The 22,453-nt window shown below is 48.1% G+C and overlaps 3 protein-coding genes across 6 annotated transcripts; all 3 read left to right on the forward strand.

Annotated features, from left to right (window-relative positions):
- The first annotated feature begins 3,352 nt into the window (after window positions 1-3,352).
- Window positions 3,353-4,824, forward strand: LOC120903193 (derlin-1). Its single transcript, XM_040312465.1, has 4 exons — window positions 3,353-3,727; window positions 3,801-3,992; window positions 4,071-4,231; window positions 4,299-4,824. Exons 1-4 carry the CDS (start codon window positions 3,575-3,577, stop codon window positions 4,555-4,557), a joined length of 765 nt encoding a protein of 254 aa, XP_040168399.1. The 5' UTR covers window positions 3,353-3,574; the 3' UTR covers window positions 4,558-4,824.
- Window positions 4,825-4,907: 83 nt separating this feature from the next.
- LOC120903192 (protein ABHD11-like) lies at window positions 4,908-6,195 on the forward strand. Its single transcript, XM_040312464.1, has 4 exons — window positions 4,908-5,220; window positions 5,292-5,465; window positions 5,532-5,905; window positions 5,983-6,195. The coding sequence occupies exons 1-4, from the start codon at window positions 4,984-4,986 to the stop codon at window positions 6,116-6,118; spliced, it is 921 nt and encodes a 306-aa protein (XP_040168398.1). The 5' UTR covers window positions 4,908-4,983; the 3' UTR covers window positions 6,119-6,195.
- A 316-nt stretch (window positions 6,196-6,511) lies between these two features.
- On the forward strand, window positions 6,512-22,409 carry LOC120900007 (nipped-B protein). 4 transcript variants are annotated; one of them, XM_040306473.1, is made up of 17 exons: window positions 6,512-7,104; window positions 10,016-10,318; window positions 10,402-10,785; window positions 11,450-12,162; window positions 12,243-15,575; window positions 15,659-15,853; window positions 16,139-16,231; window positions 16,299-16,595; window positions 16,672-16,847; window positions 16,925-17,115; window positions 17,189-17,467; window positions 17,542-17,777; window positions 17,866-18,331; window positions 18,410-18,575; window positions 18,646-18,823; window positions 18,904-19,155; window positions 19,290-22,409. In XM_040306473.1, exons 2-17 carry the CDS (start codon window positions 10,252-10,254, stop codon window positions 19,500-19,502), a joined length of 7,239 nt encoding a protein of 2,412 aa, XP_040162407.1. In that variant the 5' UTR covers window positions 6,512-7,104; window positions 10,016-10,251; the 3' UTR covers window positions 19,503-22,409. The 4 variants fall into 4 exon arrangements, with proteins under 4 accessions (XP_040162407.1, XP_040162405.1, XP_040162408.1 ...); XM_040306471.1 differs by having other exon boundaries at window positions 17,866-18,575; XM_040306474.1 differs by having other exon boundaries at window positions 11,882-12,162; window positions 17,866-18,575.
- The last annotated feature ends 44 nt before the right edge of the window (window positions 22,410-22,453 follow it).

Here is a 22,453-nt window from a genome sequence, read left to right on the forward strand (position 1 = left end):
GTTACGCGCGAGGCTAGGCCCGGCATCTGATCCCGCTCCGCGCTGGCTGGTGCTGATTGCGTGTAGAGTTCAGTTTCCCTTTTGCCCAACGCCGGGGCAGCAAACAGTAAAAAAAGAAGAAGAAGAAAAATCATCAAACTGAACTCGCACACACACAGAGTTCAGGGAACGGCAATAGAAAGAGACACACGGTCTATGTATTTATTAACACACTCTTCTCGTTCAATGGCGGCAAGAAGGGCCACGGCAGGGGTGCAAGGGGTCACACTGCACGAGGGCTCAACAGCAAATCCACCACCCGCTCCCTTTCCTGTGCGAACGATGATGGTGACAACCGTCACTACACACACACACACATGCGAGAAACGAGGAGTTTAATTTTACGTCATCATCAGCATCACCAGCGCGATGATGATCATCGTCTCCGGCGTGGTAAATAAAGCCATCAAAGAAGGGGAAAATGATACAACAACAACAACAACAAAAAGGGAGAAAAAAAACTGGAGGTAGAAAAAGAACGCGCAACCAACCTGAAATATCGATCGGATGGAGGCGCATAGTGTTTTGTTTGTTTGCACGCTGCTTTTCAAACAACGCCGTACCTCCCCGTGGATGTGTCTGCACACGGGTATTTCAGTGAATGGTGATGATTTATTTTAGCTGGTTAGTTGGTTTGCGGTTATTTAGCGAACGATATTTCATTTGCCATCACTTGTTAAGGGATGATGTATGCTTCTGTATCATTCGGGCGAGACATCGCTTTTTGAGGTAAATTGATTTATTTTTTAAATTTTAATATTAGAGTAAAGGATTTTCTTTTTTGTGGCTTCACATATAACATTATACTGCAGATAGGGCTTATTTGCTGAAGCTTCGATGCATCTAAATCATCGTCAGAGGACAGGCACAGCTGATTAGTGGGGAAATATTACATGGTATAACCGTATAAGCAAAAAGCTGTTTAAATGAATTTTGTAGATGGAAATAAACTTAAAAAAAAGCATGGTGATAATGACGAAATTTCCATTTTATCGCTGCTTTAGATTAAATTCATTGCACATGCATGACGACGAACGAGAAACAATCTTAATGCGTATGCTAATTGCAGCTCGGTCTAGTATATTTGCCTATCTTTGTAGAGTGGTGGCATTTATTTCAAAGGTTCTCGTAAATTAAAAAAAATCTCACCTTTAGTTGTAAGAAAAAAAATAGAAAAATATTCGATTGATTGGTAAGAATTCAAATTCTTCAATTTTATTTATATCTTTTCGTAACAAAACTATAAAATCAACATTTTTCCTTCCTCTGCTACATTCCAGCAACGAAAACAATTACACTGCAACGGCGTATTCAAATAGCTTTCTCCTTTCCAAATGCGTCGCGACATTTGTAAGGCTTCGCACCTTCGAAAAGCCCTGCGCTGAGGGCTTGGTACTTGTTTCGACGCAGCGTATCGCAACGCATTGCGTGACGCACGCTGGTATCTGTTCACTGCGTTCTGCATGGATATGTCAACACATTTTACTAAGAAAAACATCAACAAACAGCAATAATGCTTCTTATTTATAGGTTCTGATGTGATTATAATGTTAAATCACAACTGTAAAATCATTTCCAGTTCTGCTCAAAACAGTGCAAAGCATGTTTTCGCTTTTTTATTGCATATTGCATACTGACCCACACACACCTGTTTTGCAGCAATTACGAAATTCCTTTCTCGACATTTATTTTGTTTTGTTAATAAAATTATTTAGTTGTCCAATTACACACAAAACTGCGCTCGAAACAATTTAACGTGGAAAAATATCGATTTTCACCCGATATGGTTAAACCATTTTGACAGACGCATCACGACGTGCGTCGAAATAGAAAATTTTCTACTTTGACGCTGCGTCGTGCGTCGTTAACGCATGCGTCTGTCAAATCCCATACATTTTGGCAAAATCGCAACGCATTGCGTCGGAACAAGTACCGCTCTCTGACCAGTGTGGCCAGATTATTTTGGCGGTTTTCGGTAGGCGCAACAATATTTTATCGGTAGTTTTCGGTAGGTTAAAACTCGAAACTTAACACGAGTTAACCGTAAAGTTGGCTACCAGATTTACACACGTAAGTTGGCAACCGGCATACCCGGGTATTCCACACGTTTTGATGCAAAAAATTAACGATTTTCTTAGGTAAACAATGCTTTCTATATTTTAATGATGTAAGCAAGTAATGCCGACCATATATTCTCTTCTATTTCATTTATTCATTAGGTTTTCTCATTTTATTATAAAAATAACGGTCAATTGAAATTTGGAATCGCTTGAATTTGACTCGAAAATAAGCACAATACGAAAAGAGGAAGAAGAGAAACGTCATTCTCCATACAAAATGTATGGAATACCCGGTTATGCTGGTTGCCAACTTACGTGGTAAAGTTAAAAAAATCATAATAAAATACTTACAGGCTGTTTAAAATTACAACTTATACACCAAAAAATCATAAATTAAAAGTTGGGAACCTACGGAAAATTTCAGGTCAATAAAAGCAATGATTCAAAAGTTATTGCAGTTCGAAGTTCAAAAAAATACCCCGGTATCCGGTTGCCAACTTAAAGGTTAGGCCCTCGTCTGTGCTCCATCCCATGCGATTTTATCACACGTGCTGTCAAACGCTTTTTCGTATGATATTGCGATTAATTGGATGATTTTAATAATATAACGATTATGAAAAATTAAGTTGAGATTGTTCCTACAAAACACCACACATTTAGTTTGACGGATAAAATCGGATGCGGCGTCCGACGAAATCATTTTTTTTTTATTGCGTCGTACGACGAAATTGCACGTCCGACGTTATCTGTTAAATCCCATATAAAATTTTGACAGGCCTTCCGATAAAATCGCATCCGATGGAGCACAGACACGGGCCTTAACGGATAAAAATAAAAAGTGCCAGGCAAACAAACGTGCATCAGCGCGATAAGTAACAAATGAGGTTAGCAATCCTTGAAACAGCATCCCAAGCGCCACAGATTAAGCTTAAACGACTGAAAAATCAAATATCTGTGATTTTCGGTAGGATAAATGGAAAATCGGTAGTTTTAGGGCGGTCATCTGTGAATCGGTAAGGCCCGTGGCAACGCTCATCGGATGCGATTTTATCGGACGAGATTTATATGGGATTTGACAGATAACGTCGGACGTGCGATTTCGTCGTCCGACGTTATCTGTCAAATCCCATATAAATCGCGTCCGATAAAATCGCATCCGATGAGCGTTGCCACCGCCCTAAGCATATAAAAAAAATCGGTAGGAATACAGATAAATCGATATTTCTGGTCACTCTGGCGCTGACAGCGCAAATGTCAACAAGCACCACGTCATTTCACCGGGATGTAAAAAATATCAAAACAAATAAGCTGGCGACAAATTTTCCTCGCCTTTTCCGTACGTGTATTTTCTGATGCAAACCAGTGCGTGAGAAAGAAGTTGCACGTGTTGAATCATTCGTCATTGCCCACGGTCCGGTCGTTCATTGTACCGTCGAAATTCTAACCAGTCAGCCGCCCATCCCGACACATCAATCATGAGCGATTTCCAAACCTGGTACAAACAGGTACCGCCGTTTACGCGGATCTGGCTGACGGCAACCGTCGGCATATCGCTGCTGGCCAAAATTGGTCTCCTACCGATCAGCTATCTCATCCTGCAGTCTGCACCATTCTTCTACAAACTACAGGTAATAGGGAATGTACCACACCCGGTTCAGTTGGGAAGATACTAACGGGAGCCCTTTTTTCCCCCTATTGCAGCTATGGAGGCCTATGACGGCGGTCCTGTTCTATCCGCTGAACCCGGCGACAGGGTTCCATTTTATGATGAACTGCTACTTCCTGTACAACTACTCCCTGCGGCTAGAGTCGGACCACTACAAGCAAAAGCCGGGAGACTACTTTTTCATGCTCTTTTTCAACTGGATCCTGTGCGTGATCGTCGGACTGGTGGTAGGGCAACGCAGAAACGATCCTCCCAATCTCAAGGGCTTGAAATTAATGTTTTGTTTTTTACGCCTTCCCATTTAGATGGACCTTCCCATACTGATGGACCCGATGGTGCTTTCGGTGCTGTACATCTGGTGCAAACTGAACCAGGACGTGATCGTAACCTTCTGGTTCGGAACACGCTTCAAGGCGATGTACCTGCCGTGGGTGCTGCTCGGCATGAACATGATTCTTTCGTCAGGGTAAGTTGCTTTGAAAGCACTTTTACTGAGTGACCACTATAAATGTACTATCCCTTTTCTTCCGCAGAAGCATATTCTCGCTGGTGGGCATCTTCGTGGGCCATGCGTACTATTTCCTCAAGTTTAGCTATCCGAGCGAACTCGGTGGGCCGGCCCTGATCGAGACGCCGTTCTTCATCAAGCGTTACTTCCCGGATGTTCAGGGTGGCACGCATGGATTCGGTGTTCCGCCGGTCGGGCAGCGGCCAGTGCAGCAGCAGCAGCAAGGCGATATGGCTGGCTTCCGCCATGCTTGGGGCGTTGGTCATACGCTCGGGCGTAACTAAATAGTCCGTGTAATGGAGTGCTGTTGTACATAGACCAGCGAGAAAAACCTGTGAGCTGCATCATGCTTTCGGATAGGGGAAAATGGAACACCGTTGTCGTCAATATATCGTCGTTGTCGTCGTATCGTCTCAAGCTTTGCTGTGGCTGCGAAAAGTCTTATTTGCGTTTATTTCGTTAAGTACACTCAAACACTAGCAGACAGTCGGGGGAAGGGGCCGGAAATGTCGTCTTTTTTCTAATATAATAAATATTTAATCTGAACTAAAGGTTAGTCCATCGCCATCTCAATGCTTGCACCATAAGGGCTAGAAAAAGAAAAGAAAAAGGGGGCAAGAAAGAAAAACAAAGGAACTGTCAGTTGTTTCAAAACAAACAACAAAGCAACAGCTCTTGGGGCCCTTTTTCTCCTTGTTAGTTCGTCAGCAATGTTTCCCAGCAATGCCGTGCGTAGGGCCATCAAAAGTTCATTCCGTTCATTTCATCTAAGTGCCACGTGCTATTCAAAACCAGCGCCGGTTGCGCTTTCCTTCACGCGGTACGAAAACAACGCATCGGACAGCAATGCTCCGCCGGTTTTGGTGCTTCACGGGCTGTTCGGGTCAAAGTCGAACTGGAACAGTTTGGGCAAGGCGTTTCACAAAAATACAAAACCCGTTCGTAAGGTGATTGCATTGTGGATAGGATTGCTAATGTATTCAATGAACATTAAAATGATTGGGAGTATTTTACACAGATCTACGCCATCGATGCCCGCAATCACGGCGACAGTCCACACACGGACGAACACTCCTACGACCATATGGTGGAGGATTTGGTGCAGCTCTACAAAACTTTGGGCATCGATAAGGCCTCCATCATTGGGCACAGCATGGGCGGTCGGGCTATGATGCTGTTGGCACTGAAATATGTTAGTAAAGCCTTCTGCCCGCTTCGTACAATCCTCCGCTCTCATCACCCGTTTCCCATTCCACAGCCTGAGCTGGTAGAGAAAGCCATCATTGTCGACATTTCACCCTCGACCGGGCTTGGCACGAGCAACACAAACATCCCACTGTTCCTGCAGTCGATGAAAATGATTCAAATTTCACCCACGGCAACCATTCACCAAGCGCGCAAGCTTGCGGACGAGCAGCTGGCCCGGATCATCGCGGAAAAGTCACTGCGGGACTTCCTGATCACGAATCTGGTCAAGGCGGAAAAGGAAGGCGGCCAGTTTCGGTGGCGCATCAATCTGGAAGCGTTGGAGCGCAATTTCAACACCGGGGTGGCCCAGTTTCCTCAACTGACTGGGCGGAAGTTCGAGGGACCGACGTTGTTTATTGCCGGTGGACGATCGGATTATGTAAAGTAAGTGGCAGGGAAGAAGTGGGGTGGTTTCTTTGTTGGAAGGCATTTCGATTGTTGTTTTTTTTTTATTTCTGTAGGTCGGAAGACGTTCCGCTGATAAAGACGCTGTTCCCCAATTCGGAAATTACGTACGTAAAGGATGCTGGCCACTGGGTGCACAGCGAAAAGTCGACCGAGTTCTCCAAGCTGGTGCTGAATTTTCTCAACGAGTAGTGACGCTTAAGTGACTAGGCAATTGTACAATATCGAATTTATCTAGTTTTGATGTAGAATAAATTTGTTATCATTGATTTGAGGGTATTGTTGATGCTGAAGCAAAACAAAATGCATAAATAAATTTAATTGATGTGGCGAAAAATAAACGGCCAGGTGTATAAAAAGCCGTTTAAGATGCGACAAAATCAATGTGTTGTTTCTTTGTAGTACAATTATTAAATTAACAACAAATTTTTCATGATTTTGTAATAAAACAAATATCAAAAAACGACTTTTCTAACCTGTTCAAATCTCCAGCCCGATTTCGACCGGGGTTTTCGCCCGGAACGCTCCAGCCGTCAACTGTCATCCGGCGGACCGTTGGCCGAACCTTGCCGTCCGTCACATCGCTTCGCTGCAAATGAATGTCGTTCGCCATTTTCGTTTCGAAACGCGAGAGAGCAAAAAATAAAAGCTACCCGTTTTGTCGGGAAAAAAAGTAAACGCGGGGCTTCCACACGGGGCTTGAAGTGAAAAGTGGCTGGCGAATTTGCGAACGCGAACGTGAACGTGAATCGATGTGATATCGGTACGGCGGGCCATCCAAGCCACGGTGTGTAGAATTGTTTCGCCTTTGCCCGTCGATTTGCGTGTTTTTTCGCGTAGTGGTGCAGCAGCAGCAGCAGTAGCACAGTATCATTCATCATCATCATCACCAACACCACCACCATCATCATTGGTGCCGTCGCAGCAGCAGCAGCAAAAGAAAGCAACTGGCATCGAAAAGTGTATCCGTGAATTTATCCCTTTGCTGCAGGCACGCACCACCACCGTGTGTGTGTGTGTGTGTGTGTGTGTCTGTGTCCTTTTTGCCGTGCGTGAGGCAGCAGCTATGCTTGATTGCTTTGTGGCGATGTGAAAAAAAGATGCTCGTTTTCTCCATCCGCTGTGGTGGTGTGGCAGCAGCAGCAACAACAGCAACAGCAGCAGCAGCAGTCACGCAGGTAGGAGTCACACATCGGTGAAACGGGGGGAGGGAGCCTGGAGCTGTACATTTCCAGCCAGCGCCTGCTCTCGTCCGGCAGACAACGACGCGTCGTCGTACCCCGCTCGTCTCCGGTTCGCTCGCCCTCCAGCTTCCCTGCTACGCGTCGTGAACGTCAGTGTGCGAGGAGAGCGGGGGGAAGGATCGGTAGGGAAACGGTGGCAGCGGTGTGAAACAGAGGAGGACGACGTGGTGGTTTGCAGCAAAGTGTCGGAAAAGCGTCAGTGAATCAGTGAGAACAAGAAGGAAAAAAAAACAAGAACAGTGAAGGAGAAAGTGAGAACGTGGGGGAGTTTTCCCGAAAGCTTTTGCCGAGTGGTGACAGGCATTTAGAAGGCAATATTTTGGTTCGCTGACCTCCCAACTCCCTCATCCCTTTCGGCTGGCGTGCGTGTGCGTGTGCGTGTATGTGTGTGCGTGTGCGTGCGTGCGTGTATACAGTTCGGTGTTTTCGGGGTAGCAGCAGCCCTCTGGCGGTAGAATCCTTCGTCGGCTGGTGAAGCTGCATTGTGTATGTTGGTGACCTGCGACCCACGACCATCGATGGGTTGCTACGATCTCTGTGAAGCTGTGAGGCTGCGTTGAACGGTTGGTGCCGTCAGTTTTCCGTTGGTTGCCACACAGTGGTTCCAAATCATCTGTTCCGTCGGGCGTCTGAGTGAGAAAAAGTAAAGAAAGGGAAAAAAGTAATCCCGCTGGGATAGAGTTGTGTGCTCTGTGCTTGTGGGGATCAAAATTCCACATTCCCACTGAGGTGTCACCTGAGAACGGTCGTGCTGTGTGTGTGTGTGTGTGTGCTGTGGCTGGGGTCCACCGAACCTCACCGCCGATGTGTGGAAAGTGTGCGTGCGTCCGTGGTGCGTGGAATGTAGCAATTCCGTGGATATGTTGGTTTTATTTTATTTTTTGGTACATTGTGCTCTTGTTGTGTGCTCACGGGGGCCGTTTTGTGGTCTCTCTTTATGTCACTTTCTTCGTGCAGACTGCTCTGTGTGCGTGGTTCTTGTGTATGTGTGCGCGAGAGGGAGAGAGAGTGTGTGTATGTTCATTTTAAAGTAAGGGAAAGATATTCACCAATTTCCACCATCCACTGTTGGCTGGGAAAGTAGGCTTCGGTTGCGTGCCAGACATGCCGTTGTGATGCACACGCACACAAACACACACGCGTACTCATCTATATGGACCAGGTGGTGGATTACAACAGGCAGACGGTCGAACGAACCACTTGTGTGTGTTGTTCGTTGCACAGGAACATCGATGTGTCCTGTAAAATCGGATATTACTTTTTGTGGTTAATCATTTACCTTCAGCTTTGGGGAGGAAAAGTGGAAACTTTGCGCTTCGCTCATGATCTACTGATTTTTACCAAATTGATGATGAATATCAGTGATCCAAAAAAAAACAGATGTAGAGATGATTGATTTGCTAGACGTGATAATGTGGTTGAAAAAAGTCATTTAATTGTGATTGTTCCAATTTGAAATTATTTTTAGATTGAAAAAAAATCTGTCAACAAATTTGCTAAAATTTTAATATGCTTCCCGGTCGCTTGGTTTTCCATTTGGCCGCCTGTTTCCTCTACATCGAAGGAAAAAAGCCACTCGCTGCCCGAACAAAAGAATTACTTTCGCGCTGCCACACATTTTGACAGCTCTGCTCCCCCGTTTGACGCGCGCGTGGCCCAACCGCGGAGGCTTTTTCCGAGGGTTTCTTTGTTTTGGCCGTGCCTCGTAGGGCTGCCGAAAGGGACGGGATTGCCATCATTTCCCGGACGGAGAAAATTCTCTCGTACCTCTCATTGAACCCATGGGTGGAAAGTAGAGACGAGCGGATGAACGGAAATGCGCGCCCGAAGAAAACTGTAAATTTGTGCACCACCATTGATGTTGAAAGTGTAACAAGAGAAAGGGGTTCTGTGGAGGGTAGGGGGCATGGTAGATGCTCCACAGGGGGAGGAGAAAGGAGGCTGGCTATTACTGGCCAGCTCGCTCTCGCGCCTGCACACAGTAACGGGCGGTGATGTGCTATGCTCTTGTGATTAATTATTATGATTTGCCTTTCTTCCCGTACGTCAGTGTTAGTCGTCCCAGCATTTGCAAGACTAAATAATGATGATGATGATGATGACGACGATGATGGAAGCTGTGTAACTTGTTTACCCTTTTCTTCGCACGCGCCGCGAGAAAGAGAGCAGTGTAGCTGTCAAGATGCGTCTCCCGTGTTGCTGTTGCTAGTAGTATTATTTCCATCTGTTTCTCCTCGCTCTTTGCTTTGTGTATGTTGCTCACACACACACACTGGTACATGCCGCTTCTTTCCGTGGGTTAGTGACACGAACGGGCGAGCTCGCGTGTTGAGTGTATGCGTTGAGACGCTGTCCCCACACCCCCTTGGCGAATGAGGAAGTTTTTTAAATACCGACAGCACACACCATCAAAACGGTACATTGCAGACGGTTAGACGCGCGTTCATGTGTGTGTGTGTGTGTGTGTGTGTGTGTGTGTGTGTGTGTGTTTGTCTACTGCATCTCTAAACGACGCGCGGAATCTTCCGTCTCGTGTGGCGATGTGTGTGCGCGCGTGCGCGTGTGTGTGCGTGAGATGTGTACACATTCAAAACAAAACTCTCGGATAAAAACATTTTCCCGCGATCCAAGCAACACACCACCGTCGGCCAGGAACTGTCTGACACACATCGGCACCCGGCGGCTACTGTTGTGATGTTTTTGGCTGCTAAAATTGGAGCAAATGTTGTTTGATTTTTGTGTACAAATTAATTTTAATGTATTTATTGACTTATTCTGTACTTATATATTTATTATTCCAAACTACAATAATGTTGCTGACCGGAAGTTTTCAATTTCGTTTTAGGGACGGCACAACTGATTCTGCAAATATCACTGAAAGCATCGAAAAATAAACCCAACTAAGTACAGTGTCCGTGGTTAAAGTGAAACCCGGTTACTAGAACGTGTCCTGACCGGGATTAAACCTGTAGCCCTTCCGCGGGAAAGAAAGTGTGTGTGTGTGTGTGTGTGCGCCTGTGTTTACCAACACAGCATTGTTTCACCGTACCACCCGCGCCCCCGTCACCTCCCGCCGTAGCAATGAGCGATCGAGATGTTCCCAGCGTCCCAATTACCACACTCGCTGGTCTTACCAGCCTTTCGGACCGTGAGTAGCGCAGCACTGAGCAATTTTATTGCACAAATAATGCACAACTAATATGCCTTTTAAAATTTTTTTTATGATTTTAGTGCTAAGCGAACTGCCCATCTCGGATTCGCTGTCCGTGTCGGCGTCGCTCAACCGGTCGCTGCTGTTCCATCCGCGTGTGGCCGAGGAGGCGAACAATCTGCTGGCGACGCGGGATGACGCCCTTACCGCCCAGCTCGTGACGGCCATCGAGCAGACGAACTCGGACAGCATCGAGCTGAAGGATCAGTACCCGCAACCGCCCGGCCCCGCCAATGGCGCACCGATCGATGGGCCGTCGCTGCTGCAGGCGATCCATGCCAGCCGGCCGAACGTATTCAAGAGCCCCTACAACCCGCAGATACACCAAATGTTTAGCAGCGCCGTTGCGCTGGGGGCGGGCAATCAGCAGCAGCAGTTGGTGGCGCAGCAGCAGCAGAAAATAAGTAAGTGTTCGCTAGCCTAGCAAGTACGGTTACTGGTCACTAACTGCTAGAGATTTCATTGTATTTGGACAAGAGCTGCACGTGGGCGGCATGAAATTCAGCCAAAAGTTTGGTTTAATATTTATAAACGTAACAGCAATGTCGAAGCCCGTATTAAACTCCTAAAACATTATTAATCTCCAACCCCAATCCCCCAAGTAACTAATTCTCAGGTAAATTTTGCACACGGTTGCAGTTTGTGGAATGTTTGTAAAGCAAATGTATGAATGACTAATTATTGTTGTTGCTGAACTGTTGCGGTAATAACTGAACTGTGCTGCATTAACACAATTCACACAAAAGGAAAACATCTGTTGCACCTAGTCGACTGGTTGGTTCATATTCCAAACGAAATAGACTACTAACATGTATTATACTTAGAGGTAGCGTTGAAGAAAGCAGTAAATTGTACATAAATCCTAGACACACATTGATATCTAAAACATCGCACTGTACATACTATGGCGCCAATTAGATTTTAATTCCATTTTAATTTAACCTTCCCGGCCTTAACTGTTATGGCACTTTTAATTGCTGAATTAATTTGTTTCATTATTTTTCATTTTTGCTTTATTCTTTTCGTATAATTTTCGATTGTTCTTGCGCCACGCGTGTGTGCGTGCAGCCCCCACATCACAGACACAGTTTTACAACCTTCCCAACGAAAGCTTTACCAACTTGGAACAGTCACAGCAGGTGTATACGAATCAGACACAAATACCAATCGAGCAGTTGCAATCGGTGTTTCAAGCGCAGCACGATATGCAGCAGGTGCAGCAGCTACACCTCGCACAACAGACTGTTCAACCCCTGCAGCAGCAGCTATTGCCGCAACAAGCTCAGCTACTGCAGCAACAGCAGCAGCAGCAACAGTTTCAGTTTAATGATCCAAATCTGATACGCGGTCAGCAGCAAAATGTGCTGGGCAATTCCTTTCCCACCCTTGCGTCTCAAACGCCAGCCTCGGCGGTGATGCTTGGCCAGCAATCGATTGGCACAGCGCTGCATCAGCAGGTGATTAATATACAAAATGTTCCGTATTCGTCCAATTCTGCAGAGAATAGCCAACTGCAGCAGCAGCAGCAGCAACAACTCTTCCAACAGCAGCAGCAACAACAGCACAATCAAAATGTGATCGTTTCTCACACATCCAACACCGTGCAGGGGCAACCGCTATCGGCACTAGATCCACATCAGAGTGTGATCCAACAGTCCGGGTCGTACGCATCTGCAGTCCATCCTACTGGATCGCCGGCGGTAGTTTCAGCTCCTACCAACAATCAGGCGGTGCCACAGACCACAATGCTACAACAAAATCACTTAATCCCACAGCAACAGGTACGTAGGAAGGCGGAACAGTGCCTCTGGCTGGAACATCGTTGAACGCTCCCTTATTATGCCTTCTCTTCTCTTTGCAGCTTTCAAATGTGATAAATCAAACGAATAATAATATACACAGTGCCTCAGCCCAACAGCACCAATATCCGCAGCAGCAGCAAATGCAAAACCACACCGTATTGCCACAGGGGCAGCCGTTATTGCAATCTCAACAGCAGCAGCTGCATCAGCAATCTCATCTGAACAACGGCAGTACGGCCGGGGTCGTTTCTGCTGGCATGAATCATCAACAAGCACTGTACCAGCAGCAAACGACTGTGCCACAGCAGCAACAGCAGCAGCAATTCAGCACTGCAAGCAATCTTGCCAAACTGCCCGAAACGGCACCGCGTAACAATGAGTACTTGCAGCAGCAGCAGAGTAAAAACCTGGACGCCCGAGGGCGACCATCCCCGGCGCAGGGTAGCACGGCCCCGGACACGGTAAGCACGGCCACTTCACTGAACATGCAGCAGCATCAGGGTGGCGCTATGAAGGGGCCACAGCAAGCGCAGACCGGTGCCAGTGCGCACCGCTACCCAACGCCACTGATGGGCCCAAACAAACCGAGACCACCGGGGGCTGGTGGTGGCGGCACTGCTGCTCAGCAACCGACCGCTGCCGCCCCAGTCATACGCCCGATCGGTGTGAGTGGTGCGTTAATCAGCAGTGCGTCCACCGTTGCCGTGAGCCGTCCTGCCGGTGCGCAGCATCCTGCGCAGGCGCCTCAATCGGGCCCAAGCAGCAGCGGAAGTACTTCCAGCAGTGCCCAGAACAAGCCCGCAGGACCTGCCGCCAAACCCCAGATCGATCGGAAGCTGCTGCACCGGCTCATACCCATGGCCGAGGTGGAAACGCTGAAGCTGCCCAAACTGTCCGTCAAGCTCGAGCGGCTGACCGAGCGGCAGGTTGCCCTGCTGCAGGAGGATCTGAAAAAGTTCATGCAGGAGGAGCCCAAGCTGGCCGCCCGGATGGGGCTGGAGAAGAAGACGTACGATCAGATATTCAGCAAGATGAAGGAGGAATCGCGGGGGACGTGGGCGTTGAAGCGCAAGGCGCAGGAGCGGGCGGACGAAAACCCGGAGGACTATCTGAGCAAACCGAAGGTGCGGCGGGTGGAACGGCCCGCCGCACCGGTGGTGAAGAAGCTCAGCAAGGAGGAGCTGATGGCCACCAACACCTATCAGCGGTTCGTGTCGCTGATGAACAAAATTTTCGACCAGCTAGACGAAACGGAAACGCCCACGATGGAGGAGGGAGATGAGCAGTACGAGTGCATTTCGACCGGGCTGCTGAACAGCATCAGTGCGGAGGCGGCGAAGCTGAAGGTGCGAAATGCGATCGATGCAATACCGGAGAACAAGCTCACGCTGCTGATATCGTACGCGATGCGGTCGATCCACTCGGCGAAGAATCTGAGCGGCTCGGAGCTGCAGGACGATCTGGTCGGGGACGAGTGCATCGAGAAGATACTGAACGCGGTCGAGGCGGCCCTGCTCGTCTGCTGTCTGTACACGAGCAAGAGCACAAAGTTCCTGCAGGAGGACAACATCGATGCCATCATCAAGTTTGTGCAGTTTCAGCTGCGCGAGACGATCTTCCCCTCGTACGATCCGGTGTACTCGGTGGAAACGAAGCGCAAGGGTGGCGATAACAACAAGAAGAAGAAAACGGCCTCCTACCAGCAGAAGGGCATCTCGATGCTGTACACGAAAACGGTCGAGCTGTCCAAGCAGCTGGTGACGATGTTCGAGCTGTTTCACTTCGTCGACACGATCGTGATACACGCGTCCTCGCTCGGGGTGGAACCGTTCTTCGTGGACAACATCGAAACGCTGCAGTTCGTGTGTCTCGATCTGGTGACGACGATATTCCAGAACGAGAAGTATCAGCACCACCGGCGTAACATCGTGTCGGACATACTGACCTCGTTCGATCGGTTGCCCCACTCGAAGCGCAATCTGCGGCCGTACAAGCTGGTCAACAACGGGGGCAACATACAGATGATGACGGCGCTCGTGCTGCAGCTGATTCAGTCGTCCGTCATCCTGCCGGACACGCTCAGCCCGGACGGGGGCGGTGGGGCCGGTGGCAAACATCGGCCCCCGAACAGTGCGAACAGTGCGGACGTGCCGATGGGCGGCGGTAGCACCAAAAGCACGGACCTGTTCATCTACAGCAAGTACAACACGGCACTGAGCATTGGCGGGAACTTTCTCACCACCTTTCTCGACAAATGCAAAAGCCGCTCGAACGAAACCGATTTCCGTCCACTGTTCGAGAACTTTATCCACGATCTGCTGACGACGGTGAACAAGCCGGAGTGGCCGGCGGCCGAGCTGCTGCTCAGCCTGCTCGGCACGATGCTGGTGAAGAAGATGTCGGACAAGGGCGTGGAGCAGTCGATCCGCGTGGTGTCGCTCGAGTATCTCGGCATCGTGGCGGCCCGGCTGCGCAAGGATACGGTCGAGTCGCGCTGCAAGGTGAAAACGATGGACACGCTGATCCGCTACATCAAGATCGAGCAGGAGAAGGAGGGCGACGAGCCGCTGCACAACAGCAAGTTCCAGCTGGACGAGGAGGAGGAGCGGACCGAGTTTCTGCAGAAGATTCTGCTCGACTTTCTCGCGGTGAACGCGCACGAGGGGAATGTGGTGTGGAACCATGCGCGCCACTTTTACATCACCCAGTGGTACCGGGACATGATGCAGCGCACCAAGAAGGTGGCGGAGGGTGAGAAGGGCTACGCGTCGCGGAAAAAGGCCGGCAGCAGTGGTGGCGGTGGTGGGAAGAAGCGGAAAAAGTACCAGAGCGACTCGGACGGCTCGGACGGGGCGGGGGACGATTCGGACGGCGAGGAGGGGCACATGCGCGACGGCCAGGTCGATCAGGAGCTGAACAGTGAAATCTTCCGAATGCTGGACACTCGGAAGCAGTACTACCTGAGCCAGATAGGGCCGTACGGGCGGAGCGGTGGGGGTGGTGCCCGGTCGGGCGGTAGCGGTCCGGCCGCCGGCGGCAACTACGAGATTAAAACGTACATCGACTACAGCAATGCGAACCTGATCGCGCAGTATCTGGCGAGCAAGCGGTCCTTCTCGCAAAGCTATGACAAGTATCTGCAGAAGATCATTCTCGTCGTGCGGGAACCGGTCGTGGCGATACGGACGCGGGCGATGAAGTGTCTCGCCAACATCGTCGAGGTGGACCAGCTCGTGCTCGCCCGGAAGGACATGCAGATGGGTGTGCAGCAGAAGCTGCTCGATACGGCCATCTCGGTGCGGGAGGCGGCAGTCGATCTGGTCGGCAAGTACATCCTTTCCGATCCGGAACTGATCGATCAGTATTACGAAATGATATCGCAACGAATATTGGTAAGCTGGCGGCGGTGTGCAGTGATGACGGTGGACGCGCGTTAGGCGTTTGTTTTACCATCTTTTCTCTATCTTTTTCAAAGGATACGGGCGTTTCGGTGCGAAAACGGGTAATCAAAATCCTTCGAGACATCTGCATCGAGTATCCGGCGCACGAGAAGATACCGGATATCTGCGTCAAAATGATCCGGAGGGTGAACGACGAGGAAGGAATCCAGAAGTTAGTCATGGACGTGTTCATGACGATGTGGTTTACGCCGTGCAATGATAATGATAAGGTATGGGGTAGTATACAAATGACTCACTTCTTCTTTTCTTTTGGCACAACAACCGCCGGTCAAAGGTCTTGTCTATACCGTACATACATACACATACATTTCAGTGACTTGTTTACTACCATAGTAGGATAATCAAAGTCCAACGTATGGGGGGGGCTCAGTCCATTCGGGGCTTGAACTCACAACGGGCTTGTTATTAAAGTCATACGAGTTGACGATTTTACCATCAGAAATGGCTCATTTACATCCGCAGAAAACTAATAAAAAGCATATTTTTCGTTGCAGGCTGCGATGGACAGAAAGATTACGCAGATTATAGACGTCGTCTGTTCGTCACACGAAACGGGGACGCAAGGTTTCGATGCATTACTGAAAACGGTATGCTCCATACGGTCGCTTAATCAGTCTTATACATTACAAACGCTTTTTTTCCTCTACTGTTTAGATATTTGAGCCGAAAGAGAGCAAAGATGATAACAAAAAGCTGAAGAAAGAGATTCCCAAAACGTTGATCAAAGCCTGCCAGCAGATTGTGGACGGTTTAGTGGACGCTACGATGCGGCTGGAAGGGGCGGAAAACACGCGGCTGGTAGGCTGCATCACGGCGTTGCATCTGTTCGCCAAGATACAGCCCCAGCTGCTGGTCAACCATGCGATGTCGCTCGAACCGTATCTGAACATGCGCTGCCAGAACCAGATCATTTCGAAATTCATCAGCTCGATCGCGGAAATATTGGAACAGGTTGGTGGAACGCGGTGACAAAAGGCACTAAAACGTCTTACTAATAATGCATAACGCATCGATTCGTGTTTTGCAGGTCGTTCCACTGATGGACCATCCGAGCGAAGTGTTCCTAGCCGATCTAGAGTCCCATCTGATGATGCTGATCGTCACGCAAAGCCGTACCATCGTGTTGAGTTGCGTTTCCTGCCTGTCGACGGTTGTAAACAAAATCACCAAGAACTATAAACTCATCCGGGATTGTTTTTCAAAGTATGTTACTAGCGGGCGCGATGGTCTTGTTCTGTTTATTGACGATTTATGTTTTCTTTTTCCCTGCCGCAAACTAGACTGTACTATAAGGGTCTCGTATGCATCAAGGACAAGCTAGTGTCCGACCCTTCGATACCCATCGAGCAGTACTTTCGGCCGCAGTTTCGGCGCAGCATTTTTACGGTTGGGTTGATAATGCGCTACTTTGACTTCCAGCAGCCCGAAGTGTACGGTGCACCAAAGCCCGGCGAGGATTCCTCCAATCAAGGTAAATTGCCCCACCCAAGCTGCTTTCCTCTTCTGTTTTTGCTAACATTCTGGTGTATGTGTTTGCATTGCAGGCTCAACCCTACCAGCGAACATATGCGAGGACGTGTTTGCGACGTTGGCATTTTTCCTTTCCTGCGATCATAGCGAAATATGCAAGGAAGCGCTGACGTCGATGGGCAACTTTTGCGTGAAAAACTACGAATATCTGATGAAGGTGGAGCTGCGGGACTACTACAACTATCTGCTCACGCAGGACAAGGTACTAACGGACATGAAGATCACGGTGCTGAAAAACATTCTCATGTATCTGACAGAGGAGGAAAACCAGATGGTGCGGAAGGATAAAGAATGTAAGTGGCGAGGCGCAAATAGTGATTTGCGAGAAGTACTGAGCAACCCCGTTACCTTCTCCTTCCATACGCAGGGTCGAAACAATCGAAAACGGAAGATCTGAAGGAAATGGGCGACGTGTCGTCTGGCATGGCGAGCCGTGTGATACAGATTTACCTGAAGGAGATACTGCGCAGCTTTCTGCACCGGGACTACGGTGTGCGGAGCTGGGCGATGCGGGTCATCGAGGTAGTCCTGCGCCAAGGTTTGGTCCATCCAGTACAAATAGTTCCTTATCTTATATGCTTAAGTACAGACCCGGAGAAAGAGGTATGTTTGTGCGCGCATTTTGCACGAATGTCACTGCGAATCGGAATAACAAAATGGACACTTCACGGGGCTTATCTTCTACTTGTAGGTGGCACACAGTGCGGACAGGCATTTGCAGGAGATCGACAAGCAGTACCCTGGCTTTGTAAATATGAAATCGAACGCCGGCATGCAGCTGTCGTACGAGCTGCAGGAGCTGTTGCAGCGCCGAGACGAGAGCAGCCTCGTGCGGGGCTACCGGATAAAGGATCCGCAGGAACCGCCGTCGGCGATGAACGGATTCCTGTACACGCTGCTGCGCGGCACCAAACCGCAGCGCCGTGCCCTTATCCACTCCATCACGAAGCAGTTCGACGATGGCAAGATCAGTCTGCGGCAGATGCTGTACCTTGCGGACAATCTGGCCTACTTCCCGTACGTGGTGCAGGATGAGCCGCTGTTCATCATTCATCACATCGACGTACTCATCTCGGTGACCGGCACGAACCTGCTGGCGACGTTCCGCGAAGGGCTGAAGCCGCTGCCGGGCACTGAGGGCAATGCCGACCCGACTGGTGAGTTGTGGCAGTGGTGGTGCAATTCGCGTTTGTCCAAAATTCTTACATACGTTGCTTTACTTTTCGACTCCACAGCACAAAACCCCCTCGAAGATGATGACGATGACGACCAGGAAGCGATCTTAACCCGGTTGCCGGACGACACTTCCGATTTGGAAAACTGTATCCGGTCGGCGCAGGGTTGCATGCTTCTGCTAATACTCAAGCAACATCTAAAAGATATTTACGGCATCACCGATAGGTAAGGGAAAGCGGTCACTCACCGACAATCGATCAGTTTTATAAATGAAGTCTGTTTCTACATCTTGTAGCAAAATATCACGGTACTCACCGTCCGAGTCTGGCAAGATCTACGACAAAGCGATGCAGCGAAGATCCAACTCGCTGTTCGATCCGAAGGCAACGATAACGCTGCTGAAGGAAAACCGGGCCACCGCTGGAGCACAGACCGAAAAGGAACGAATCGAGCTGGTGCAACGATACTTGGACGTAAGTTGTTGGCGCTTGGTTGGTGTGCGGTCACAGTTTGATTTGTGATTTTAATATTGTATGTTGTTCCCTTTTTCCAGTTCAAACAGCTGATGCTGAAGCTCGATCCGGACGACCCGGACCTGCTGGATGAGGACGAAAAGCCCAACTCGGTCGCCGGAACGCCCGTGAAGCAAACTCCCGCCGCATCAGCATCCGGCCATCATCATCATCATTCGATGGCTTCCCAGCAGCATAATCACACAGCAGACGGAACAAGCAATAACGTTCACGTAAACAACGTGAATAGCACCACCACCAACCCCGGCATGATGCCGGTTTCGCAACAGAATGTGAGTGTTTGAACGTGAATGAAGATGGAGAGGAAGAGCGGGTGATGGTTGTCGTTGTGGGCGGTGGGCAGTAATTTATCTAACACAAACCTGTTGTACGTGCCATTTTGCAAAAAAAAAAATCAACCTTGTAGGATTACAGCAATCGGTCGGCGGCGAACCACGGTGGTGCTGCGGTCGTCGGTAGTGCAGCAAAGACACCGAAGCCTTCATCGAACCGACAGCAGGCGGCACCGGCATCGGCGCGCAAATCGGCCGTTTCTTCGCGCAGCGCTAAGAAGAAGAAACGCCGAATTTCTAGCTCGGAGGAGGAGGAAAGCGATGCCAGCGATGGTGATTACGATTAAGAGCGCGTACTCATCGAGCGGATCATCACCCCCCATTACAGCAGCACCACCACCACCATCATCACAACCCTTGTACCAACCAAACCAACTGCTACGGACCACACTATTTACGGAGTGATCTTCCTCTAACCCACTGCGTCTGTTACCAATTGGTAGGATTTTTCCGCAATCCTTAGAAGTACCTCACACGCATTGGCATTGCACTTGAGCGAGGAGATTCACTTCCACTAGGTCCAGCGTGTTGTCGGGCTAAACGGAGCACTGAGCACTGGTTTAACCCTTACTGTGGTGTGCATTATAAATAGGGATTTTCTTTCCAACAGCTCTTTGCCGCAAACCGAGCCACATTGCAGTTAAATATTAGAATGTATCCTTTCTTCATCCGCTCTATCGACCATTAGTTTCGTTTTTGTGTGCTATTTTGTTGTTATTTATTAGTTTGAGTAAAGCAGCTTTCCATAACCTTAGTACTGATCGCGCATTCCTGATCCGTTCAAGTAGCTCCATGCAAGGGAAAATGCACACAATCCTCTATCAAATAGTAACGAATAACTGTTTGCATTTTCTTTCCACACCTTTCCGCTTTCATCTTGCTATATCGCGTATTATCGTAACTTTGTCCTTTGTTGCTTTGTGTCAAACAGTTCATTGTGTCCTTGTGGTTGGTATGTGTGCGTGTGTGTGTTTTAAGTTATATGTTCGTGCGTGCAAACGGAGATAATGCAAGTCAGCAATCGAAATGAATGGTTGTTTAACACGAAATTGAAATCATACAACAAAACGCCCTTACTTAATTTATCCGCGCAAAAGAAAAAACATAACACGTGGGAACTTCCTAGCTGTGAAACCATTGAAACAAAAAAAAAACAGAAACAGTAGTAATTTTTGAAAGGAGAAGCAGAGGCACGCAAATATAGAGAAAACCGAAAACAAAAAACAATTATTACCCCAAGATTCTTCCCTCTCTCTCTCTCTCTCTCGCTCAAGCAGCCTCTTACACACAAAAAGAAAAGCGATAGAAAGAGGAGGGAGAGAGAAAGAGATACGCCTTCCCGTTGCATGGGAAGTGCAGGCAGGAATAGCCAGAAGCAGAGATAATTTTTTAAAAGTTTATCGAAATATTTATGAACTGTTTGGAAGATTTGCTAGAAAACGAAATGAAAACACTTTGGCAAAATCGTTAGATGTGTGTGTGTGTGTGTGCGTATGAGAGAGATGAGAGTGTGTATGTGGTTGTGTATGTGTGTGTGTGGGAAAGATATTTAGAACGCATTGGAGAGGACAGAGGTGTAGTACACGTGTGGCAACTCTGCATTCAAAACACGTGTTGGAGAAGAGCATAGAAGAGATATTAATTTATATTAACGAAAAGAAAATAAGAAAAAAAACAAATTCAAAAAACGAAACGTGAGCAGCGAACGTGGGTGCGAGAACAATTTAAAAGATAAAGAAATCGTAAACGAAAGACTTTTCGGGCGGGAAATGGGATTACACTGAAAAACGACTGGAGGAGGAGGAGGAGGGTACACATGTAGGCGTCGTGTGCGCTGTTGGAAATATAGAGAGAGCGGGGAGAGAGAGAAAGAGAGTGGAAGGCACAAACGTTGTGTGCCAGGGGTATGCAAACAATGTTTTGTAACATATATTTAAACTCCAGATCGTATTCGCGTCTATTACTGAATGAAGTTATTTCGTTGCGTACGAGCAATGAAATGGTAGCAGTAACAAACAAAGCTCTATAAAGGCACACCACACAAACGGCGGGCACTCGCAGGACATACAGCAAACGGTTATAGAACGCGTACTACAATAGAGACGCAACACTTAAACGTCCCCAGTCACGCAAATAATTGTAAAAAAACAGCAAAAATCACATGTTAAAGCCGACGGTTCTCCGGGGTGTGGGCGGTTTGGGAGCTGCTGCGGCTTGGCAAGAAGGCTCTCACGCCGTGGAAATGGGTAAAGGAAAGTAAAGCAATCGCGTGATGTCCATGTAGCTGTAGTTATAAAAGTATAGCAACTGTAAATAGTAAATTCGTAGGATTCGTTTGGTCTTCTGATCTTCTGCTGCTAGGGCGCCGGGGGTTAAGGAGGTAACAATAGTTGTGTATCGGAAAAAGGACTGAAGTAATTGCAATGCGAGTGCAGAAGGGAAGCAGCTAATAGAAGCAAGGAAGATGAAAGACACACACATACACACGCGCGAGCGTGCGGCATCTTCCGATACATTCGCATTCGTGTACGTGTAGTAATTTTAAAACAAATATTTAATGCAACACACAGGCAATGGAGGTGTGGTGGTAGAATTAACATACGTAGTATATCCTAAAACCCATAGAAAGCGCCCTCAGATGAGAGTGTAGCGTTAAGAGCAAGGAAAAGGGGGCAAGAAGCGGTCGCATTATTCTATTTGTGTAGGTAACAGTAAGCAGACAGGAACGCACACACACGAGCAACACACACAAAACCCCCCTCGAAAGAATAATGGAAGATTTGAGGGAGAGTATTATCGCTTTGCAAAAGGGGGCGAAAATAGTAGACAAGATTGTAATTCGGAAGTAAAAGGACTAGTGTGTGTGTGTGTATGTATGTATAATGTTTGCGTTTGGTATGATGTGTGCGCATTTACTGATTAAGTAGGAACAGAGACGAAGTTTCGGAAACAAAACCTAAGCACGCGACCGCTCGCCCACTGTGTAGTGTGTGAAAAGATTGCTGGGGAGGTTCACGGTTTGTGTTTCGTGTAAATATTTGAACAGCTGGCAATGATGGAGCCAATGCGAAATGATTTGCAATCGAGGAGGAAGGAATCAGTTGGAGTTTAATTAGAAGACGATTTAAAAATACAAAAACAAAACCACGAAACCATCGAGAAAGCAAATATATTTTCTCGTGCGAAAAGTACAACATGTGTGTGTGTGTGTTTTTTGTTTGTTTTTTTCGAGAAAATA

This window comes from Anopheles arabiensis, chromosome 3 (genome assembly GCF_016920715.1).
Source record: "Anopheles arabiensis isolate DONGOLA chromosome 3, AaraD3, whole genome shotgun sequence".
In the NCBI taxonomy this organism is placed as follows: Eukaryota; Metazoa; Arthropoda; class Insecta; order Diptera; family Culicidae; genus Anopheles; species Anopheles arabiensis.